Source organism: Urocampus carinirostris, chromosome 3 (genome assembly GCF_059441175.1).
Source record: "Urocampus carinirostris isolate Australia breed hairy pipefish chromosome 3, RoL_Ucar_1.0, whole genome shotgun sequence".
NCBI classification, from domain to species: Eukaryota; Metazoa; Chordata; class Actinopteri; order Syngnathiformes; family Syngnathidae; genus Urocampus; species Urocampus carinirostris.
Window position 1 is genome coordinate 12,188,485 of NC_142351.1, and position 20,121 is coordinate 12,208,605.

At 38.6% G+C, this 20,121-nt stretch overlaps 1 protein-coding gene across 2 annotated transcripts; it reads left to right on the forward strand.

Annotated features, from left to right (window-relative positions):
• Positions 1-1,772: 1,772 nt before the first annotated feature.
• oard1 (O-acyl-ADP-ribose deacylase 1) lies at positions 1,773-11,448 on the forward strand. Of its 2 annotated transcripts, none has more exons than XM_088329780.1 (5): positions 1,773-1,935; positions 2,026-2,191; positions 5,784-5,845; positions 5,945-6,057; positions 11,184-11,448. In XM_088329780.1, the coding sequence occupies exons 1-5, from the start codon at positions 1,918-1,920 to the stop codon at positions 11,329-11,331; spliced, it is 507 nt and encodes a 168-aa protein (XP_088185906.1). In that variant the 5' UTR covers positions 1,773-1,917; the 3' UTR covers positions 11,332-11,448. The 2 variants fall into 2 exon arrangements, with proteins under 2 accessions (XP_088185906.1, XP_088185907.1); XM_088329781.1 differs by having other exon boundaries at positions 1,776-1,935; positions 5,787-5,845.
• Positions 11,449-20,121: the final 8,673 nt, after the last annotated feature.

The window sequence follows — 20,121 nt, forward strand, 5'->3', positions numbered from 1 at the left end:
GGCAGACTTCTTGGGAGGGCGCAAAAGGATTTCTTCTTCCTAGGGAATCGGGGCAGAAAATAATTGAGAAGTACTACTCTAGGTACTCTAGTCTTGTAAAACAAATGCAAACTTATTGACTTACAAGTATTTTTAAAAATACATCTTTCCTGTATATGATAGTTGATGTATTTTTGCTGATTATCGGAATCCATTTTTTTTCTTTTAAGGCCCATTGTATAATTTTGACCACTAGATGACACTAGTGCAAGCGAGAGCCAGTACCTTTGAGCACATCCTAGCGGCATCCTGCTGGACAAACGTGGTGGGGATTCCACTGTGTAATCGAAATACAAATTTCTCCACTCATTATTTTGTTTCTATAAAAAATAACATTGGCATGATAGTTCAATATTAGTGCATAGTATTCAAATCAATGCTTTTTTTTTACTGAATGAGTTTTCTTATACCACGATGAGGCACTAAATACTACACGCTGTCCCTTTAATGAACATTTTTTCTACCATTCTTGATTTACGGTTCATAAATCACTTGGCAGCCTGAGTTGTTAAAGCACCACTTATAAGGTGAATGGATGAATGAATGAATGAATGAATGAATGAATGAAAACTTTATTCGAACATCAAAATAAAAACAGAACAAAAACAATAACTCAACAACAAAATAACGTTACACAATATGTTTGAAAAGGGGTAGTAAGAAGCAAATGCTTATATTACCTACCCCTTCATCTTCCCAACAAATTACACCAAATGATATAACAACAATTGTAATGATATTGATAATAACAGTTATGATATAAGAATAGCAACAATAACACAAAGTTAACTAAACGCACTATTCCCAATCTCCCGCACCAGTCATACCCCACCCTCATCTCTGTATTCTGCCAGGAATGTTCCTTTGTATCTGAACCTGAACAAGTGAATAGTTGGACACCGTTTGATCCCGTCTTGCAAACCGTTCCAAAGCTCCACACACAGACACACATACTTTTCCTGGTGGTTCTCACCTTTGGGATTATGAATTCACTACAGCCCCTTAAGTTATAATTTCCCTCTTTCCGAATGAATAATTTATGGATGTTTTCTGGCACTATGTTTTTGTTGACCTTAAATAGCAGTTGTGCAGTGAAATTTTTTACTAAATCATCTAATTTTAATAATTTGGACTGTAGGAATAAAATATTAGTACTGTCTCGATATCCTACCCTGTGTATGGTTCTAATTGAACGTTTTTGAAGGATAAAAATATACAGGTGTTAAATGATATATGCTCTCTATTTAAAAATGCACTACAGACAACAAGTAAGAAGCTTGCACATAATTTTGCTTATTTTAATCATTTTTTTCTAATTATGGAAATAAACGTATATTAAAAATATTGTGTTCCACTGGGAGATCATTTTTGCTCCTTAAAAGTATTTTTATTTTGGAAAAACAACATGAAAAGCATAGTAAAACATGAACAACAGGTTGAAAAATATTGTAAAATAATAATTACAACAAAAATAACATAATAAGTACTGTACAGCACAGCATTACCCCTGAGCCACGATAACTACAAATGAAAAGAAAAACCTTATACTGTACTGTCAATTAAGGAAACATGATTAATAAAGCTTCAAAATAAAACACGAAACTATTGCCGGTAATTGATTTTGAAGATTTTCGACAAATATAAAAGTGTGCCGCAAAAAGGTGGAGGAAAACCTCATCGGCGAATCTAAACATTTTTGGTGACTCTCGCGAGATACGATGAGATAAAACGAGACTATTTTGAAGTGTCTGTCTTGCTAATTCTCACGTTGCAAATCAGTCTTAACTGTCAAACGGCTAAAAACGTCTCAAAACCCGCCATTAATCAATAACACCACACAGGCTTCAACATTTCACATACATTCCTTCTCAAAAAGCCATGTCGGACACAACGCCGGTAAATATTGAGTCGTTTTGTTTCAAAGCAATGTTTTCCAATCGAATTTTTAAAAGTGGAAATGTTACTATTGTCACCTCCTTTGGTTAGCCGGCAAAAGCAAAATGGAGAGTGATGTACGTGACGGGCGATTTGTTTTCGTGTCCCACGGACGAGTCGCTGGCCCATTGCATTAGCGAGGACTGCCGCATGGGCGCAGGCATCGCTGTCATCTTTAAGCAGAAATTCGGAGGGGTCGAGGAGCTCAAGGGGCAGAGTGAGTCAAGCCTGCTTGCATTTATATAAGCCACAAAAAACTCTATTTATTGTTTGTGTGTTCGCCTCAAAGCTGTTTACTTTTTAAAATTATTTCGCTTAAATCAGGGGTGTCGAACTCATTTTAACTCGGGGGCCACACGATAGAACAAACATTCTGTGGGGGCCGGACTAGTAGATTAAAGAGAAAGAAAAAGGGATGAAGAAATAAGAGAAAGGGGAGGGAAAAGGAGAGTGGGCAGGCTAAAGAAAGAAAAAGAGAGAGTGTGAGAAACAAAAGAGATAAAAAGTCATGAGAGGGGGAGAAGAAAGGAGGAGGAAGAAAGAAATCCAAAGAGAAATAGAAAGACAGGGAGAGAAAAGAAAGTGCGGAGGGTAGGAAGAGAGAAAGAGAAAAGGAAGTTAGAGCAAAAAAAGTTAAAAAGACAGAGAGTAAGAAAGAAACAAAAAACAACAAAGGAAGATAAAAAGAGAGACACAAAGAGTGAAAGAGACAGAGACAGAGAGTGGAAGAAAAGTGGTGGAAAGGACAGAGAGAGGAAAATAAATACAAGTACAGTGTCTTTGTTCGAGGCACCTGGCTTTGGCAACATCAAGTTGACATATTTCAACCTGCAGCTTGTTTTTCTCTTGCGCTTCTCTGAGTGTTGGCTCGCGGGCCGGATTCATTACCTTAGCAGGCCTGATCTGGCCCGCGGGCCGCCTGTTTTGACACCTGTGGCTTAAATAGACAGTTTGTATTTTTTGACCACCAAATGTCACTGTATTGTATATCCATCCATCCATTTTCTTACGCTATCTGGAGCCTCAGCAGGGAAGCCCAGACTTCCTTATCCCCAGCCACTTCATCCAGATCATCCGACGAGATCCCGAGGCATTCCCAGGCCAGCCTAGAAACGTAATCTCTCCAGCATGTCTTGGGTCGTCCCCGGGACCTCCCGCTGGTGGGACATGCTGGAACCCCTGATGCGTCCTGGACACCTCCCTATCGGATGCCCGAGCCACTTCAACTGTCTCTCCCTTAATGCCAGTCCCTCACCTTGTCTCTAAGGGAGAGAAAACTCTTTTCAGCCACTTGTATCCGGGATATTGTTCTTTCGGTCTTGACAAAGAGTTCATGACCATAGATGAGGGTACGAATGTAGATCGACCGGTAAATCTAGAGCTTTGCTGTATTCTTTAGTGCAACTGAAAACAAGTGCTAAAAGCACAGGAAAGAACACAAACTACAGAGACTAAAAGTGACTAAACCAATTAATTTTTCTACTCATTTTTTTCATACCTGTCAACCTCAGCCAATTGTTCCCTCTATGAATGATTCCAGATCCCCTTATTAAGCGATGATAAACCTTACAAACTCAACACAGCACCTATTTACTAACATCAAGACAGATTACATAGGATAAAAACAAATCTAAGTTGTGTGAACAAGTTGGTTTTATTTATCTTTCCCCACTCGCAGTAAAATTTGTCTTGTTCACTGCAGAATTTCACAGACTTCATCTGCTCATTAAATGGTTTTCTTCTGTAACAGAAACTGTCACATTGTAATTTAATTTGCGACAAAGAAGTCGGCGTATTAGTTACCTTTGTCTTCCAAAACTCTGTATTTACTTTGTAAGCACATGACTGAAAACTCTCACTGTTGGCTTTAGAGCGAGGAAGCTGCAGATTTATTTGGTATATCATTTTTATCAATGGAAAAGTGATCTTGCTCAAATGCGCCTTTTTAATGGAAATATGGTCAAAACAGGGCAGCACGGCAGCGTAGTGGTTAGCGCGTGTGCGGCACAGTTCTGAGGTCATGAGATCCAACCTTCCTGTGTGGAGTTTGCATGTTCTCCCCGTGCTTGCGGTGGTTTCCTCCGGGCACTCTGGTTTCCTCCCACATTCCAAAAACATGCAGTCCAGGTTAATTAGCCGGTTCAAATTGTCCTTAGGTGTGAACGAGCTAGTGAGTAGTCTGTCTCTGCGACTGGCCAGCAACCAGTTCAGGGTGTCCCCTGCCCACTGCCTGAAGATCGCTGGGATGGGCTCCAGCACCCCCGTGACCATGCTGAGGATAAGCGGTGCAGATAATGGATGGATGGTCAAAACAAGATGAGAGCAAAGTTCGTTTGTAAAATGAGACAAAATACTACAATCGAGAATATGGCCAAAACGACTCTGGAATAATTAGTCTTCCTTTTTGTCTTCTGAGTGATGAGGGCATCATTTCTTGTGACTAAATAGCCATCAATAGAATTGACATCAGGTAGCTGCTGGAAATCTTACCATTCGTCTTTTAAATCGGCCATGAACCAAAGAGGGCAACACAAGATCAGTCAAAAAAAAAAGGATTTTTATTTATTTATAAAAAGAAAGATTTCCCTTACAAAAATGTATACTGCGCACACAATTTGAAATGATTTAAAAAAAAAAAAAGATAAAATACACGGAAAACATGTAAATTGACAGGCATCTTCTTTTATTTATACATTTTTTAGTTGACCTATGTTTCATGGTGACAATGTCTGTGTATTGTTTGTTGATGCCCTTGCAACATCCATTGCAGCTTGGTCATCCTGGAACATCATGAGTGGTCCTTTCTCAAGGTTGTTTCATTTTACTCATGCTGAGGTTTCGAGTTTTTCCTTTCCCTTATGTAGGTTTTAGATCAGGGGATTGTGTAGACTGTGGTCTGTGCAGCCCTTTGAGACTTCTTGTGATTAAAGGCTTTACAAATAAACATGACTTGACTGGACTTTACTTATCTTTGGGGGATAAAATGGCAGACAATGATGGCAGCTCTCTCGAGGTGAGCATCATGTTGTATAAAAGAAAATGCAAATTCCTTTATGAGTATTTTGTGAATTTTATAGAATCAATATTGTTTTTAATGAATACATGTTAGCCCTTACGAGGCACTAAATAATACACATCGTCATTTTAATCCAGTATTGCGTAAACCACAGCCTTTTGAGGTTTTTTAATCTGTTCGCCAAACGAAAATGGAGAAAAATACAATGATAACATATGCAATAGTGCATAAAGTACTACTTGTTAAAAATGTTGTTCAAGCGACAAAATATTCTCCAGTGTTCTTTAGTGTCTTCCCTCCAATGAAAAATATATTGTTCTTAACACTTTAATCTGTACAGTACTGTGCTGAAGGCCAAAATTTGAAGAGCTGGATACATCTTTTCTGTTCAGTACTTGCTATTATTATTTTTTTAATCTATATATTTATCAAATATCAAGCAGGAAAAAAAAACATTTCAATTGATAATATATACATTTTAGTGGTTCAAAAAGGGACCAAAGACATTTTTTTTGCTTTAACTGATTGTTTCAAAACTGGTTTGATAAAATTGCTCAATTTATAAACAAATGTAAAATAAATTTTAACATGTAAATGTCTGCATGTATGTTTATTCATAAATGCAAATGAGAAAAATCGGTTAGGTCTACTTCATCATATTTCCTAATGTATTGCCGAGACATCCGATTGAAGACTACGGGTGGATAGCCAAACAATTAAAACAATCGCTCAACATTTTCGCCCACCCCTGTTTTAATCCCTCCTCTTACCAATACATTTCTGTTTTTATAAGCAGATAAATTGGTGGGACAGTGTGCAGTATTGAAGAGAGGAGAACGTTTTGTGTACTATCTGGTAACTAACAAAATTAATCGATGTAGAATTCCGTTTTTGAACCCATGAGGATTCAAAAACACTGCGGCATTTGACACTACTGTATTTTCTTGCTTTAAGATCACGAAGAAGAAGGCGAGCCATAAGCCGACCTATGACAGCCTCAGACAGAGCTTGGAGGACCTAAGAGCACAATGTTTCCAACATGGAGTCACACAGATTTCCATGCCCCGGTTTGTTCAAACTCTGCTCAAACGTTTGACGATTGGTTTATTTCAGAATTATAATTCGAATTGTGTTTGTTGTCATCGATTACAACATGGTGCGAACATTTTTTACAATAAAATCAGACATGACACTCCAGGCTAAACATGTAAAATGTAAAGAAAAAAGTAAGATAACAATTCTATCAGGAGAAATAAGCAAACATATTTACAAGGTAATGCTTGGACCCTATCCTGGGCTGTAAGTGCAACAGAACTATAGTGCAATGCAAATTAGTGCAATAACATTTACCAGGAGCATAATTTCAAAACAAGTCAATAAGATAGGAATACAGTATACAAATGTTCCTTTACATTGGTATGATATACATTTTTCACAGGCTTGTCCCTGAAAGAGCATCAGAAAATAGTACAATGAAACTTAATTGCAAAATACTTTCAGTATTAGCTCGATAGAAACACTTTTCACAGTCTTGTGCGCTCGTTTAATGTTGTGATGGCCCTTGGGAAGAAACTGTCCCTGAGTCTGTTAGTCCTTGTTTTAAAGGACCTGTAGCGCCTACCAGAGGGCAGCAACTCCAAGAAGTGGTGGCTAGGGTGGAGGAAGTCCTATATGATGTTACTGGCTCTGCTGTGGTTTTTCAAGATTTTATTTATCAAACTGTATTTTTTTATAAATGCCACAACCAATTGCAAAGCCATTTTTTTATTCTAGTGTGGTAGCTGTAGTCCTAGTTGGCTCCTGACCTATTAATCGGCAGCCAATTGCATACGTGTCAAAAATCTTTCTTTTTAGTTTGACCCGTACTTGTGTTAGTGACTAAGGCAGGGGTCGTGAATCTGGCACGAGAGCCAGTTATGGCTCTTTTTATGAGTACACCCAGCTCGGAGATAAAATCAAAATACCGTACGTCTTGTCTTATTTGGAACACGTGAAACAGGTTTTGGCACATGTGATGCCAAAGCAATGCAGACACAGTACAGAGACCCCTTGTTTCTTCTCACTTCATCACTGGTTCACTCTTTAGCGGAAAAAATTGAAGAAAAAAAAGATTGAATCAAAATAATACAACAATTGCTTCTCAAGACCAATAAGGAACCTTTCGGGCAGCCAAGATTCACGCTGATTGGCCAGCATCCCTTGACTTGAGATTGCCAATGCTGATTTGCCAATTCAAAGCATAGCGTCTTTCATACAGTACTGTAAACTTATATCTGATCTCCATTTCGCTAATAAGAGTTTGTGTCCAGCTCCTTTCGTCATGCCGACTAAGCGATGCGTCATTTGAACCCTGTGTTCTCTCTCTTTCGCTTTATCTTTCCCTTTCTCTCAGTAAGTCGGCAAATCCGCTCTGATGAAGGCTCTAATCGTCTTCATTAACCCCAAAAAAACAATGATTCTCAAATTTGGGTTTGTTCCAGTATATATAGCGCACAGTTATAGCTACAGTTTACAGTCACGGTGTCACACTGTACGTCCCTCAGGAATCCAGTATATGGAAGCTCCAGCTATATTCACTCTTGAGACACTTTATGATTAAAACCCAGAAAAAAATCAACTGTAAACACACTTAAACGCCAGCCAAACACCCAGAGCAATTGAATTGGGTGGGCGGAGCTAGGCACACAGCTTATTCCTTCTCTCTGGCCCAACACTGTCTGCGTCGGTGAATACGCCAGTATCCTCGTTTGCTGTATTTTATCTCAATTTTACTTAAACTCTGATTTTATCTTGTTTTGAAACCATTATCTAGAACAAAAATGAGCCATTACTATTTCATAAATGTTATCATTATCATCACACTGTGAAATCAAATGCGCTGACGAACACACTTTTTTCTAGGGAGCAGGTTTGACGGTTTTGTTGAATTTTGTCTTAAAATATATTGTGTGTCCGTCTCAAAAAAAACAAAACAAAAATAAACATCTAAATATTTAGCTTTTATGGCTCTTTGGGTCAAAAAAGTGCCCAACCCCTGGAGTAAGGGTTGGCAGGTATGCCTTACTAAATAGAACCTTTTAAGGTTAAAACTTTAGTTTTACACACTTTTAAAGGGGCATTGTGTATTAAATATTTCATACCTTATAGTATTACAACAAACTCATTTATTCTCAAAAACAATACTAATATAAATAATAAGCAAAAATCATCAACTATCATACAAACCTACATGTCAAAAACAAAAAATGTTTGTCATGTTTTTTTACAAAACATGAGCTCCCAATTGGTGAGATTGGGAGCTGACATGATACTCGAACAAAACAAAACTTGTGAAGCTTGGTCAAAAAAAGAAAAAACGAGAAGTAAAATGGTGCCGTTAGGCCACTTTGAGTCTCATTCTTCCTTCTGCTTTGTAGCCCTCTTTTTCAGTTGCACTGCACAATACTGCGACATGTAGTGGTCAAATAATACACTGTTGCTTTAATAAAAGAGACAAAAATAAGTTTTTTAGTTTGACCTCTACACACATTTTAGTCATTCAGGGTTGACAGGTATACACTTATAATTAAAAATACACAATTATAATTCATACTAAAATAATATAGTTAGGGAAATTAATATCAAGCCAAAATTTGCTGACGGTTCCAATATTAATTATACAATACTGCTTGATAAAAAAAATCATGCCTCGGGTCACTAAAGGTTCGGAAACACTGATCTAACAATGTGAGATTGCATTCGTTCAGTGTTTGCTGTTTTAAAGTCATGTTTTTTTTAATATGCTACACTTATGATGTTAGGTTTAAAATAAGTGTATTCCTCCATTATTGCCAGAAAAGGTTGTGCATTGGGTATTGATTGTAAATCAGAATTTGAATCGTCTTGATTGTCATTGATAACAACGTAATGAACATTGTTTATGAGGATAAAAGTCGCCCGAGGTAATTACCTTCACGCCAACTCTGAACTCAATTTAGTGTCTCTGCTGCGATAATTAAGGCTGTTTAACTTTATAGTACAGTAAACTGTGCAACACACATTATAAAGCTGACACGCTCAAATTATATTGTGCACAATAACTACAATAACCCAATACTGACAATGCTTAATTCAAGACTTGTACCGTCTGTTTAAAAATGCACTTATCCAAGAAACATCATTACTTTTACCCAAATTACAGGGTTTGTACGGGTTTTTGAAATCATTGAAAATTCTCTCATTTCAATGTTGTGTTTTCAAGGATTAAAAGATACTTGAATTTGGGGTAGAGTGCTTGTAATTGCTTGAAATTGTTGCCGTGTTTTACAAGTCTGCTTAAAAATAATGCTGACGCTGTTCTCCGCTTGCCTCGCTTTACAATTGCATTTTTTTCCCCTTGTGATTAACGGCAGTTGGCATTATTTTGTATGGCAGTTTCCTATGAAGCGTCATCGCCCCCTATGGTTCGTGCCCAAGAAGACAGAGAGGTGCATGCTATGGACTTTTATTATGGGCCATGCAAAAAAAAAAAAGCCAGTGTTTCCCACTGGGTAATTGTAATGGAAAGAAACTCCTGCAACCAAAAATGTAAGCTACATGTTCTTGTCAATTTACCCAACACTTATGGGGAGAGATATGTCTCAAAAATATTTTAAATTTTGTTCAGATCTACAAATATATTTGGTATTTACTCAAGATCTCAAATTCATGCATCTTTCGAAATACACACGCAAGATTAAAAATCACATATTTAAACCACAGATATATTTTCGAATCTGCAAAATGGATTTGTCACACCAGATTTCTTTTAATGGTACTAAAGAAATTTAAAATTGGCATAAAAAGTCCCAAAAAAGTGCTTGAATTTGGCCATGAAAAAAGGAGTCATATTCAAGCATACGCTCCCACTTATTAGAAACTATCTCGCATTTAAATCAAATATCACCAATGTGATAATAAGGTAATACATTTTTTTGTTCAAAAATTTACTTGAATTTCACATAATTTGCACTTAAACTAAAAGTTTATCGCCATTGTTTATCCTCATTAGGGTCATGGGGATGCTGGAGCCCATCCCAGCTATCTTCGGGGAGTAGACAGGGGAAAACCCTGAATTGGTTGCCAGCCAGTCGCAGGGCACACAGAGACATACAACTCACTCGCTCATTCACACCTAGGGACGATTTGGGCCAGCCAATTAACCTGATATGCCAAACATGCAAACTCCACACAGGGAGGCTGCGGTAGCTGGAATTGAACCTCTACACCGCGGGGCTGCGCGCTAACCGCCCAGCCGTGCCACCCATGTGTAAATCCTTTGAATGCAAAATACTTGACTGCTAACTTGCAGCAGCAACAAGTGCAATACCGTTTATTTTCCAAATAAACTGCTGATTAGATTTATTTTACACATTAAAAAAAATGCAGAACTTTTGTTCAAAAGTATACCATTTATTATTTGACCAGAATAACAACTTTAAATACATTCTGAAAATAAACTACTTTTCAGTTTTTTGCACTTTGAGTCATATTTTACTGGGTATTTGATGCATTATTTTTATGTTTCTGGAGTGAAAAATCACATTTTTGAAAATGAAATATTTAAGGCAAAGTTATTGTAAAACATTCAAATGTTCCAAAAGTCATTCTATTATGTTGATTTCCTTATGTATTTATTCATTTCCCACTGCAAGACCAAAAAAAACCTTTATTCATCCCACATTGTTGCTTTTGCAATTCTTCCAAATCAGGAGTCCCTAAACTCCAGTTTGTGTCCTTGATACAGTCCACTGTTTCAATTTTTAATTTAAATAGCAATGTTTTGCAAAAAGAAACTGAGAATTTATCCCAGACTTGTCAAACAGAGCATTCAGTCACTTCCTGCACTAAAAACTGTATTACATGTGCTCAAAGAACATTAATGCAGGGAGAAAGCACTGCTGAGTGAAAGTTATTCCTCTACAGTTTGATTGCATTTTAAGTACTTAAGAAGAAAGATGTCCAAATAAGCTTGACGTTTCTCTGTTTAAAGTTATAAAATCCCACAGTTGGTGATACACATTTTTAAGAGGGTAAGTTTTTTCGTACAATATTTTGTACCGCGTTATTAATATTAAATTATATGTGACATTTTTGTTCAGCCATCTCTGAAATCATCATACATTTTCAGAGAAGGGGAAAAGTTTGGTATGTTTATTTTGTGTGTTCCTCGCAGAATCGGGTGCGGCTTGGATCGACTGAAGTGGGAAAGAGTTTCAGAGATGCTGGAAGAGATCTTCCAGAGCACCGATATCTCCATCACAGTTTACAGCCTTCCCGAGAAAGCTGAGACCTCGGTAATGAAGGAGAACACTTCCAGATAATGTTTGGAAATCTTTTGCTGTACAGTACTTGTTTTTGTTTTTCTTTAATTCCTAACCCTGTTATAAAAGAATATGTAGCCTTTTTGCTACTATAATATTAAAAAATGATTAATTTTGCCCAGTGCATTTTTATGATGTTGTTTTATTTTTTATTTTTATATCCTTCCTCTGTATTGCCGCTCTCTTATCTGGACCATTGAGTCTGTAGTTTATAATTAATAATATATAATCGCTGCCAAGAGTTCTCTTGAAGATGTGACTGTCGCGTCCAGAACGGAATTAGGACCCAGATGCAAAACGTTAACCACGGGTTTATTGAGATGTAGAGGAAAGGCAGCGCCCGCGATCCGGTGCTTGCTGGACGCGGAAAGCAAGCCGCTCACAGAATCTGAACGTGTTCCGAATGAAGAAGTGGATCTTCCGGAGCGGGAGATGTTAGTGTTGTAGACGGAAAAACAGGTTGATAGCCGGGACAGGAGAGCAAAACGTGGTCCGGATTAAAAAATGAGTCGTAAGCCGGGACGGGAGATCAAAACGTGGTCGGGGTCAAAAAACAGGTCGTAGCTGGAGACAGGGGAAATCAGGAACAGACGGGTGGAAAACGGGTGAAAAAAGCGGGACAGACAGGAGTCAGAGTCAAAATGCTTGCCTTGTAGAAACAGAGGTGGCTGACTGACTGTCAACAGGCGAGTGACGGGGCGGAGCTTAAGTAGGACGGAGAACCAATCACACAAGCGGGCACAGGTGAAATTAATCAGTCATCATGACAGTGACAGTGTTTTTATCCGACAATTGTTGAACGAATGGACCCACGTTTTAATATGTCGATTATCATTCTCCTCCGGATAAAAGAAAACACTCAATTCAATCAACAGCTACAGATAACATATTAAGAACGATTTATAGAACTGTATGTTTTTTTCTTGTAGAGCCGACACGGATAGTTGGCAGTCTGATACTCGAAAACAGGCAAAATTAAACTTGAATGAAGCAATAACACTTTAATTGCAGCCTCATTTATCAAAATTCCCAAAATATTGAATTCAATTGAAAGATTGGCAAACACTGATAAAACAAACGTGAGTGCATTTTTTCGTTTTTCTTTGCTGTTTTGTTAGATTGTTCACGTTTTCAACGAAATGTGACTTCTATGCGTCTCCTGTGACTTTTAAGTATCTCTTGATTGCCATTACATCTCACTTGCGGGGAAGAGAACGCACGACTGTCACATGTTGCATTGTTAGCAGAAGTCCTAAAAGATGATAACGCTGTAGCGTATTTAGCAATTTGAAAGGTACTGTGGTAGCAGATGAACAAAGTTGTCCCCCCAAATATTAATTCAATTCAAAACCTAATTTTCCTTCCATTGATTGCTCTGAGTTTTTGTCCACAATGGCGTGCTAATTTCTATGCTACGTGGAAGAAAACAGAAAACAAGCATCTGTAAGAGAATTGAAGATTAATGAATTAAAGGTTTGCAAGTGGAGAAAGCTGAAAAACAATCGACAAGTTTTTATCCGTGTGTTTTACTGTGTAATCAATACTTAAATAAACCACAACCAAACTCAGTTTTGCTCCGGCTGTATTTTTAAATTCACAAACTTTTACGCGTGTCTGTGTTGCTTGAAAGACATCTTGTATCTCAAATTTCTCGTAAATACAGTAGAATAGCTCATATGTAAATATATTCCAATATGATCCGATATGGAGAGCAATATTTTCTTAAAACAAATATTGACTTCAGATAGATTTGCATATTACTGTCACTAAAAACTTTAATGCAGACTGGAAAAAAATATTGTGGGGTTTTTTATTGTTAGTGTGTTCTTGATTTTTGTGATGAAGTGTTTGAGGAATATGTTAGGAGTGACAAGATTGGATGGATGAGAAATGAAATTGTGAGAGACAGAACTGGAGTAGTAGTGGAACTGAGCAAGCGTGTGCATAAGAGAGTACTCTGTTGGTTAGGACACATGGAGAGGATGGATGAGGAGCGAATGTTGAAGAGGAGAGCAGAAGTAAATGGAAAGAGACCAAGAGGAAAACCGCGATTGACATGGATTGATGGTGTTGTGAGTGCACTGCAGGAAAGAGGTCTAAACATAGTGGAAGCTAGAGCTCTTGTTGGTGATAGGAATGAGTGGAGAGGTGTTGTAAAAGGATAGTGGGATGTTTGGAAAGGGCACCTTTTTACCCCTGATACGGCAGGGGTAAACCAGTGAAAGCCGGGCCCTGCTGTTGAACAAAAGAGTGTGTTGTGTCACCCTGACCTGAGTGACATGGCCGCTTTCTTGTGTCCCGTTTTATCTGGAGGGACGAAAGCATGACCAACTTGGGTGCCGAGGTGCTTAATTTGTTTGGGTGTTTGGCATTTGGGTTGGCCATGGTCCAAAATTTTTTGTGTGTGATTTTTGCGACTTTTTCCCTTTTTTTTATTTTCGTTGTTTTTGTATGTGTTTATCTTGCTGTTGGTCACCCCTCTCGAGGGATATGACCAGGGTAGATGGATAGATAGATCTTGACTCTAGCCACCTCCCACTAGGGGAATATGGCTTCGGTATATAGAAAAAATAAAGATGAAAAAAAGTAATGTTTTTGAATATGTGACATGTATGGTTGTAGCTTGCCAATCCTATTGTGGGCTGATTCTAATAGTGGGCACAGTGGGCATTTGCACGTCACACTGGGTATTTGTATATTGTATTCTTATTGCTTTATTATTGTATTGTTCTCAGCTCAGGGATGCTGCTGGAAATGTGAATTTCCCTTCGGGGATGAATAAAGTATCTATCTATCTATCTAATAATGAATCAAGATCATCTCAGGCCGTGTATAAAAGGTACTTTGGGCCTTTAATTCGACCTATGCGCCTTCCGTAAACACAATTATATTTACATGTTAAAATTGTCTTTGTGACAGTGTTTTTGAATATCTGCCACATCTTCAAGCAATTTTTATTCATTGAACCTTTATTGACCTTCATCTTTGCAAAGGAGGCTAAGGTTGTTTATTGGTTTATAAGCACCTTATTGTAAGCGATTTCCGTGATTGCACACTGACTACATTCAAACTGAAATTTGACCCCATGAAGTCCCGTGATACGTGTTCACGTCCCACTACAAAACAACAGAAGGTTTCACTTTCAGTCTTGGGTTTTTATTGGAGCCTGTTATCAGGAGACGCGCACAGGCATGTACTCTGAGTACATGCTGATAAAGGTTTACGCTTATATGAGCAATTAGGTCAGGTGATTTTTAGCCTGCGTGTCTACTGTGACCAAAACACAACAGGGTGCCAACTTCTACCAAGGCCACACAGTTCTATATCAAACAATATTCGAATCATTTTTTGTTTATTAACTTGGACTATAGTTATATTTTATTTTTGTTTTTAGTTGTGTTTTTTGTTCTGATGCCTTTTTTCCATTATTGTTTTTTGCTTGTATTGTTTGTAGTATTGCACAGTTGGACATCCATCCATTTTTTTCGCTACTTACCTCACTGGGGGTGCAGGAGCCCATCCCAGCCATCTTCGGGCAGTGGGCAAGAGACACCCTGGACTGGTTGCCAGCCAGTCGCAGGGCACATAGAAACATACAACTCACTCACTCATTCACACCAGGCCAATTCACCTGACATGCATGTTTTTGGAATGCAAGAAGAAAATGGTGTGCCCAGAGGAAACCCACTCAGGCACGGGGAGAGCATGCAAACTCCACACGGGGAGGCTGCGGGAGCTGGAATTGAACCCTGGACCTCCACACTGCGGGGTTTTTGGCATTAGCTCAGGAGGTAAAGCGATCGTCTTGGGATCAAGAGGTCTCAGGTTCGATTCCCGGCTCCTCCGTGTTATATGTCGAAGTGTCCTTGGGCAAGACACTGAATCCCCAATGACCCAAATAAGCAGGTAGTCGCCATGCATGACTGACTCCCTATTGGTGTGTGAGTGTGTGTGTGAATGGGTAAGTGTGAAGCACATTTTAAAAGCGCTTTGGGCGGTCTTCATTGACTTGAAAGGCACCAAATAAATGCAGACCATTTACTTATCTTGTCAAACATTTTTATTAGTACCAGTGGTCGTAAACGGAAAGGATGAAACTCAAAGTACTCTTAAATTGGTTGCAAATTAGACCTCAAAATGGATGCAACACATTCAATGTTCGCATTAATCTATTGCCTCCTGGTCACATGTTAGAAGCCAAAACCAAACCCCACCCCATACCAGCAGATGGCACTGTTGGACTCAGCATTGCAGTACATTTACCAAAAACTATACACATATTTTAGCAGGAATTTCAATAAAATAAAAGTTATTATTACACCCGTTACATACACCCCCCTGAAATTCTGCTAAATATGGGAGTGCTACACTAAACAGAAAAAAAAAAATCACAGCCAAAACGGCAAATACTGATGAAAAAGACACGAAAACTGGTACAGTATTACAAGGAACAAACTGAAGTGCATGTCAGTTCTAAAACTCTCCCAAAAAAGGAGTGTGAAAAGAAAGGAGGCGATCAAACTCCTATCTAAGCACAGACTCAAAGATGCCTGTTACATCTCTGAAATATCAAACATTGTTCCTGTAGTTGTAAGTGCTCACATAGGCACAATTCTTGTTTCTTACTCAAGCTTTGTTACTTAAACTGAAAGTGTATCTCTACTGAACTTAAATTAGGAACTAGCAGATATTGCAGACAGAGGATTGTCACCTACCAACTGGTCATTCATCTGACAAATAAGACGACTAGGAGGCCTGATGGACTGGCGGACCCTAAGACCATAACGGTCAGGTTGAGCACAATTAACCTGAGCTTGAAGGTCTGGGACAGTCAAGTCTAAACAGTCAGTATCAGGGGAGTCTGCGTCCGGATGGTCAGGGTTCAATGGGGTCTCGTCTGGGAGACCCATACCCAAAGGGATCATGTTTTCAGAGCACTGTGATGGGCTTTCCGTATTGTCACTTGAAGTATGGTCAACATCTTGTTCGGGGATGTGCTGACTTCCTCGACTGGATGTATCAACACTGCGAGAGTCGGACTGGGCATCAGATCTGCTGTCTAGTGAGTTATCCTCTACCTCTGGATGAACTTGCTCTTCACCTGCCTGTATCACCCAGTTTACTGTACGGACATCAGTGTCTTCAACCGCGTCAGGTAAATCAGGGCATACATCACTTCCATGCATAGCAGCGTCAGACTCTGAGTGGCCAGATACCACACGTATTAAAGGACTGAAATTTACAGATGCACGACAGGGTGGCTGCCCTGGGAAAATGGCCGGTTTTAGTGAACTGTCACTTGATGATCTCAAACAAGTGGTGAATGCGGCCAAACCGACAACTTGCCAGTTCGACCCTCTCCCAGGTTCACTTATTAAAAGTCTTTTTAGCGTCCTTGGGCCTTCAGTTCTAAATATTATAAATACATCACTCTCCTCAGGTGTAGTTCCAGCAGCTTTTAAGTCCGCCGTTATTAAACCCACACTGAAACGACCCAACCTTGATCCAGAAATATTAAGTAATTACAGACCTGTGTCAAACCTACCTTTCCTCTCTAAAGTACTCGAAAGAGTAGTGGCACAGCAGCTGAATGCTTTCATATCGGAGAATAACCTTTTTGAATCCATGCAATCTGGATTCAGGGCTAACCACTCTACTGAGACAGCTCTGATCAAGGTAACAAATGATCTCCTAATGTCAATGGATTCTGGCGCTTCATCACTTTTGCTGCTACTGGATCTTAGTGCTGCTTTTGACACAGTGCGCCACAATATCCTACTAGAACGGTTGGAAAAATGGATTGGTCTCTCAGGAGCCGTCCTCTCGTGGTTCAAATCTTACCTCTCAGATAGGACGCACTGTGTTAAATATGGTGAAACGACATCTGAGCCCTTTAATGTTACCTGCGGTGTTCCGCAGGGTTCAGTGCTCGGCCCCCTACTTTTCAACATTTACATGCTTCCATTAGGTGATATTATTCGCAAGTACAATATCAGCTTCCACTGCTACGCAGACGACACTCAACTATATCTTCCGTTGGAGGAATCTTCCACACTAAACTGTGGAAATTTGGAGGCCTGTCTCACTGAGATAAAAGAGTGGATGTCACTCAATTTCTTGCGTCTTAACTCTGAAAAGACCGAAATGTTAGTCATTGGTCCTTCTAAATGCCGGGACTTATTCGCAAAAACTGCTGTGAACATTGACAAATGTCACATCACACAGAGTGACTCAGTTAAAAATTTAGGTGTCATATTTGACCCTGATCTATCCTTTGAGATGCATGTAAAGCAAATTACTAGAACTGCCTTCTTCCATCTTCGCAACATTGCTAAAATCCGTTCAATACTGTCTCAGTCTGATGCGGAAACAATAATTCATGCATTTGTTACCTCCCGTCTCGATTACTGCAATGCACTACTCTCCGGTCTCCCGAAGTCCAGAATCAAGTCTCTTCAGCTAGTACAAAATGCCGCAGCGAGGCTTTTAACTAGGACAAAAAAGTACGATCACATAACACCGATTATGGCTAACCTGCATTGGCTCCCAGTTAGCCAAAGATGTGACTTCAAAGTTCTCTTAGTATTGTACAAAATCATACATGGACTTGCTCCCTCTTATCTTTCAGATCTGATCTGCCACTATGTCCCGGTCCGAATCCTACGATCTGAGAGTGCTGGTCTTCTGATGATCCCGAGAGCAAAGAAGTCTTCTGCTGGTTCGAGAGCATTCTCCATCCGGGCACCGGTGCTATGGAATGCTCTTCCCCCTGAGATTCGATCTGCAACCTCAGTGGAAATGTTTAAATCTAAACTTAAAACTCACTTCTACTCCATTGCATACGAATAACCTACTCCTCTTGTCGGTTGAAAATAGTTTGTGTAATATAGTGTAACAATCTGTGAAGCCCTTTGAGACTCTTCGTGATTTAGGGCTATACAAATAAAAATGACTTGACTTGACTTGACTATTTCAATAATACAAAATAAAACACTGTTAAGCCATGATTGTGCAACATAGACAAGGATGATTCAGTTCTTTATTTTACCTTTGATAAATGTATCCAATTTTTAATATTGGACACCTGCAAAGTAGATGTAATAGGATGTCAGTTTAATATTTTGACTATTAATACATCACCATGGTTCCTTATTCGGACTATTATGCGCTGTTTATATCATCGTCACAATTGACCAATAATGTTGCTGTTCTTTGTATTCCACACTTTTTAGGGCAGATCTGTTTTTTGTATCCAAGGAGATTTAATAAGAAAGCGCTTAGGGGAGGGCTTTAATAACAATTTTGAACTTTGGTATTGTGAGGGTTTTATAGTCCTTCCCTGTTCTTCTTGCATGTTAAAAAACACCCGGTCTCTTCTAAATAAATGGTCTCTTCTCTCCTCATTTTAAGTGTCTACAAAACTATACACTATACCAATTTCTATCCTTGATTTATTTTGAATCTATTGCCCTTTGCTTTTTTTTGCACTGGTATTTTATCTTATTGTAAATTATTTTGCACATGTATTATTTGCATTGTGCGTTTGTCATATTACAATGACAATACATTCTGTTCTATACTATTCTGTTCTTTGTTATGTTAGGAGCCAAACATGGCAGGAAAAAAGTAAAGAAAATGTCTGTATAGACACAGAAAAGGTCGAATAAAAACTAGCAAGACCCAAAACTATTATCGGGAGTAATGTTAAGTTTTTGAAAGCTATTTGATTGTGTTTGCACAATGTTCCCCGCCTGAATTATCAGAACAATTCCTGTGGTGTGTTTTGGGCAAGTCCAGTCTGGCGGCAGCCATCCTTCTCCGGGTTGTTTATTTGGGTTGGGTTTTGCTCCCCTCCCTACATGTAACAGATATTATTGGTTTCCAATGATTACCAGTAGCTGAAGGGGCCTCTTGATCTGACTCAGAGACAGCACCTTCATCATCTGGTCACCATTGTTGTCGGTGTAAAGCGTGAGAAGGCCTGTTTTGTTCACAATGACATTTAACAATATGCATTGCATCACATGGAGGTAGGGAATTTTGATACAGGACTGGCTCTCAATGGAAGTGTGGACTACTTTTGCTCTGTAAAGGTAATTATTACTACTGTACTAACTTGAAGAGGTCAAGTCATGTCATACCAAATGTAAATAAAATGTAATTTTTCCTTTACTTGAGTTTTTTTTATATTGTTATTTTATATGTACGTATTTTACATTTGCAATAAGTAGCACTTACAATATATTATTTTTGTCAATTTCAGTTTTTAGCTCATCTACTGCACTGTGTAATTATATAAATGGGGAAAAACATGTACAGTAAAGAAAATAGGTATTTGAGCACCCTGCCATTTTGCTATTTCTCCCACTTAAAAATCGTGGAGGAGTCTGAAATTTTCATCGTAGGTGCATGTCCACTGTGAGAGAGATAAACTAAAAAGAAAAATCCAGAAATTATTTATCTATGTATGTATGTGTGTTTTTGTGTGGTTTCTAAATACCAAAGTTTTACTGTACTTAATAATTAAATCAAAATGTATTTGTATAGCAATATTCAGACAAGGAATTATTACTGTTGCACATGTCAAATACAAAAGCATTGATTTATTAGAGCTCAGTGTTCAAACTACAGCATGTGGGCCTTTTTGCGGCCCCTCAATCATATTTCAAAGGTCCTCAGCATTCCTAAAAATGTGTTTTATACCCTGTCAATTATTCAAACTTGTCGAGATGCAATTTAAATGTAAAAAGATATGTCTGCTGGGTAAATTACAGTTCAAAATGATTAAAT

Bases quoted from the DNA above. Each gene is read 5' to 3' on its own strand.
- oard1 (XM_088329780.1), top strand. The intron at 2,192-5,783 runs GTGAGTCAAGCC...TGTTTTTATAAG, and splicing joins CGAGGAGCTCAAGGGGCAGA to CAGATAAATTGGTGGGACAG. The intron at 6,058-11,183 runs GTTTGTTCAAAC...TGTTCCTCGCAG, and splicing joins ACACAGATTTCCATGCCCCG to AATCGGGTGCGGCTTGGATC.